Source organism: Trichechus manatus, unplaced genomic scaffold (assembly GCF_000243295.1).
Source record: "Trichechus manatus latirostris isolate Lorelei unplaced genomic scaffold, TriManLat1.0 scaffold00166, whole genome shotgun sequence".
NCBI classification, from domain to species: Eukaryota; Metazoa; Chordata; class Mammalia; order Sirenia; family Trichechidae; genus Trichechus; species Trichechus manatus.
In genome coordinates, this window is record NW_004444102.1 from 1,685,287 (window position 1) to 1,690,683 (window position 5,397).

Here is a 5,397-nt window from a genome sequence, read left to right on the forward strand (position 1 = left end):
CCTCTGCATGGATCTCTCCTTGCTCTCCATTCTCTGTCAGTTTTCTCACTCCATTTGGTGCTTGGCTGAGTTCTTTATCTCTTCATTTGATGTTATAGGGTTTCAGGATTGTTGTTTTCTCTGTTTGGCTTAGTTTTTTGGATCTTTGCTGTGGAGGGACAGCATGGTGCTTCTGCCTAGAGCGCCATTTTGCCAGAAGTCCTCTATGCCAAATTTTTAAGGCCCATATATGCCTCACAAGAAACCAAAGGGCTTAATATTTTCATCTACATTTATTCTTATAAGTGCAGGTTATGCCATTTCCATAAATAAATACCATTATCAAAGTTTATTTGTAATATATATATATATACATATATACAAACACATGTATATTCCCTTTATTAGTCAAAAATAACCACCTCTATCCAGTTTCTTGGCAAGTGAAATATAGGCATATTAGAGATGTGTATATAAATTGGTGAGTCAAGGTAGATATTTTAGATATTTGGCTAAAACCTTTATAGGTATCAGTAAAAACAGTATGAAAAGAAAAATGTGATCTTTTTTCCCTGTATTTCTTTGTTTTTCCTCAGAAAATATAGCTACTAGTTGGCAATGTTTAAGTTCACAGCAAATTTAAGCCCTTCATGCCAGGCGGACACTCAGCCTTTATTGTAGACAGGTAATCCAAGGTTACGTAAAAGAACATAGAGTAACCATGATCCCTGAGAGGAATGAAGACTATGCACATCAGAGATTAAAGCACATACATACACACACATGCACACACAGGCATTCACATGCATGCACACACTCACCACAGTCTACAAATTGTTCTAAGTCATTTGCAGATGTTTCATGGGTCCATTTGCACTGGATCTCTCTGCTTGGAGCACAGTTTGACTACTTAGAGAAAGACAAAGTGCTTCCTTTGAGAAGTAACCTTTTAACACTTGAGAAAAAGGGTCTTACTTGCTTTTGAAGTAGAATGCTGCACAGAACATGCCCACGATGACAATTCCAAAGATGATACATGAAATTGACAGCACCTGCCTTTGATACACTTCTTCACTCTCTGTGAATATGAAAAACAAAATTAGAATGGATGTTAGCAGGGCACAGCAGAGACCATCCCCATCCTTGTACGTCTGAGCTGATAGGAGCCTCTCAAAGTCAAGTTTTTTGTTTCTGTCATGAGTAGGAAAAACACGAGGAAGTTATTAAGATTGTCTCTTTACAAAGGTCTACAGGATAACAATAATATTTTTTGAATCTGCATCTCTAAACCAGAACTCATACACCGATATCACAGTTATGAGTATCATCAGAAGATATCCTGTGAATTCAGGACATACTGGCAGATATACATTTTGAAATTCTGGTGAAGCAAAAACCAAACCCATTGCTGTCAAGTCGATTCCGACTCATAGTGACCCTATAGGACAGAGTAGAACTGCCCCATAGAGGTTCCAAGGAGAGTCTGGTGGATTCGAACTGCTGACCTTTTGGTTAGCAACTGAGCTCTTAATCACTGTAACACCAGGGCTCCTGAAGTTGTGGTGGAGCCTAAAATAATCAGCTAGAGGAACAAATACGTGTCTGTCAGAACATGCCTATGCCAGTGATAGCTTCCAATTTAGTTTTTTATGCCATGTTGATGTCTCTGTGGTTTCAGATTTTGAAGTGGCCTTCGGCTGTTACTCTCCTAACCATCTCCTATGACTATGATTGGCTTTTCTCATGACAGACAACTTTAATATCCAAGAAAATATTCTATTCATCCATTCCACAACCTTCTCGATACCAATGATTTGGTAAACTACATCACAGCCACCATGGCCAAGGTCACAACTTGTAGCTTGTCATCCCAAAAATGACAATAACTGAAAAATAAACATTTCACTTTTCAGACACTACCATTTACACTTCCAACTCACTTTCATGAATATGTCTATGAAACAGCTTTTCAACCTAATCAAGGACTTTTTATCACTAGACCAGTACTTACTTTCTGCTATTAGCCTTCCTCTGTCTTCATTTTTCTCTCTATCCAGCACAGAGACCAGGGGCTCATGATTACAGTCATTTACTGTCTTGTAAATACCTTCAACGATTGTAGCCCTTTCTCCTTCCTTCCCACCCATCTGGCAAAATAACTATATGAATCCAAGAAACTGCTTTATCCATGCCTCTCCCTCAAGCAGCTCAGAATTGGAGAAGATTACACAGTTGGGCAGAGGAACATGAATAGATGTTGACAACTACATTGCTTAAATGGACATCCAATAGTGACTAACAAACTCCTCAGTCTGGTTCTTCATTTTCCTACTGAGTATCCTGCACCTTCTCCATACTTTTCCAACCTCTGATTTACCCTCTCCTCCCTCACTCTCAGATCTTACTTTACACATCACAGAGAAGCCAGTGTACAGGAAATCCTTCCTTTTTATAACACAAAATATGCAAAACTGAATGTCTCTGCATCCATTTCTTTCTTCTCTCTTATTAGCACAGAGCAGTAGTCCTTAACCTTTAGCGTTCATTGGAGTCATCATCGGGGCTGTTGAAGGACAGACTGCTGCCTACTGTCTTTCCCAGAATTACCAATTTAGTAGGTCCAGACTAGGGACAGAACATTTACATCTTAAACAAGTTTCCAAGTGAGTCTGATGCTGCTGGTCTGGAGACCGTTTACTTTAGAACCACTGAATAGACTAAGAGCTACAAAGCATGAATCACCTATATCATAATTATCTGGAGAGGTAAGTTTTCATTATTAATGCCAAATTAACAGTCTCTATCTTGGGCCTTCTTAATCAAAATTTCTATTAAAAAAATGCTTTTCAAGTGCTTCTTATTCACATTAGAGGGTGATTCAATTAGAGAAAGTGCTATATTTTTATCAAAAAATAATTCCTTTAGATTCCATTCTCTCCTGTTGTCTCAGAATCATCTCATTACTGAACACTGAAGGGAACAGGACCCACATCAATCCATTTTATGATGCAAGCATTACCTTGATACCAAAACCAGACAAAGACATAGCAAGAAAAGAAACCACAGGAAAATAGCCTTCGTTGACATAGATGCAAAGATTCTTAGCAAAATTTTAGAAAATCACATTCAAGAACACCTAAAATGTGTAATACATCATGATCAAGTGGAATTTTTCCAAGAAATACAAGGTTGGTTTAATATTTTAAAATTAATCAATGTAATTCACCATTTTAACAAGGTAAGAAAAAAAAAGTTATCTCAGTAGAAGCAGAAAAAGTATTTGGCAAAATCCAACATCCATTCCTGATTAAAACTCTAAATACTAGGAATAGAAGGGAACTACCTAAATTTGATAAAAACCATCTATAAAAAAACTTACTAATTGTGAAAGACTAAATGTTTTTCCCCTAAGATTAGGAACAAAGCAAAAATATCTGCTCTCACTACATCAACTCAACATTGTAGTGGAGGTGTAGCCAGTTCATTAAAGCAAAATGGAAATAAAGGGAATTTAGATTGTAAAAGTAGAAAAAAAAAGTCTTTGTCCACAGAAGACATGATTTTTTATTCAGAAATGCTGATAGAACTTACCAAAAAGCTATCATTACTAATAAGTGAGCTTAGAAGAATTTTAGGACACAAGATCAATATACAAAAATTAAATGTATATCTATCTACTTGCAACAAATAAACAGAAATTTAAATTAAAATATCATTTACAATAGCATTGACATTATAAAATACATACATATAAATTTGACACAAGTTATACAAGACCAGTAAGCTAAAACTATGAAACATTGCTGAGAGAGTTTAAAGAAAATCTAAATAGAGTGATCTATCATGTTCATGGATTAGAAAACTGTTTTGTCAATCAGGGCTGGAAATTGCTGATCAAAAGGCTTTCCGTCTTGTGGTTTGAGGAGGATGGAAGACAAGAAAACTGTCCACACAAATCGATGACGCATAGTTGTTTATTCACACTTTGGGTAAAGAAGGCGGGAAGTCTGACTCCACAGGGTCAGGGCACAGGCCTCTGGGCATCGTTCCAACCGTTGGGGAGGCTCCTCCATGGAGAAGTGCTCGAGAGGAGTTTGGAGCCCACCCCCTCTTGTACAAAGACTCAGTCTGAGCTGTAACCAGGTGCATCTTCCCTGTCCTCAGCAAAGCAGCTATTTTTGGAGGTGGTTTCCCCTCGGTGGAGGACACGTGATTTCTTGGGTATTGGGTTGCCCCTTACCCATCACACCTGCAAAGCTAATTTGAGCTTCATGACACATATCATTTTTCTGGCCTCGTGAAACACTTCTTAGGCCATGGTGACACAGCATTCTAAATAAGGGCCAATTTTAATCTAATGTGATATTACAAAAGCTCAGTATTATTAGATGTCACCCCCCCTTCCCCAGGTTGACACATAGGTTCAATGCAATTCTAGCAAAAATCTCAAGAGGCATGTTGTTGCTGTTAGGGTGATTCTAAATGTTGTATGGAAATACAAAGGCCCAAGAGTAACCAAATAACTTTTTTTATTCAACTTCTTTTTAAAATTTTTATTGGGATAAAATAAATGTAACAAAACATATTAACCATTTTTATGTGTAAAATTCAGTGACATTGATTACATTCATCATGTTGTACAGCAATCACTACTACTTGTTTCCAATTTTTTAAATTGCCCTTAACAAAATCTCTGTACCCCTTAAGCAACACCCATCCCATTTCCCTGGAAATTTCAGTCTTTATGCATTTGCCTAATCTGAATATTTCATATAAGTGGGATCTTACCAGTCTGTTTTTTTTTATTATTCTTTTTTTATTTTTATTGTACTTCAGGTGAAAGCTTACAGAACAAATAGTTTCTCATGAAACAGTAGTACACGTATTGTACTACTGTTGATTGTTGATTAACAATCCCATGACATGTCAACCCTCTCCCTTCTCGAGCTTTTTTTTTTTTTTTTTTGGTGAAAATATACATAGCCAAAGATACACCATTTCAAAAATTTCTACACACACAGTTCAGTCACATCGACTATGCTCTAACAGTTGTGCTGCTATCCTCACTTTACATGAAGGTTTACAGAGCAAAATAGTTTCTCATTTAATGGTTAGCACACATGTTGCCCTATGACAATGGTTAACAACCTCTCAACACATCAACACTATCCTTACTAAACCTTGGGTTCCCTATCACCAGCTTTCCTGCCCCCTTCTGCCTTCTGGCCCTTGGCCCTGGACTGCTGTGCCTCATTAGTCTCATTTGGTTTTATGGGCCTGTCCACTCAAAAGCTGAACGGTGAACCTCGGAAGTGACTTCACCACTGAGCTAAAAGTGTGTCTGGGAGCCATATTCTTGGGGTTTCTCCAATCTCCTTTATGCCACCAAATCTGGTCTTTTTTTTGTGAGGTAGAATT

The 5,397-nt window shown here is 37.5% G+C and overlaps 1 protein-coding gene across 2 annotated transcripts in view; it reads right to left on the reverse strand.

Annotated features, from left to right (window-relative positions):
* NRG3 (neuregulin 3) overlaps window positions 1–5,397 on the reverse strand; it is a 1,408,585-nt gene that overhangs the window by 43,305 nt on the left and 1,359,883 nt on the right. For both annotated transcript variants that reach the window (XM_004386524.2, XM_012558425.2), the window contains exon 5: window positions 955–1,057. In XM_004386524.2, the coding sequence (XP_004386581.1) occupies window positions 955–1,057 (103 nt within the window). The remainder of the gene's footprint in view (window positions 1–954; window positions 1,058–5,397) is intronic.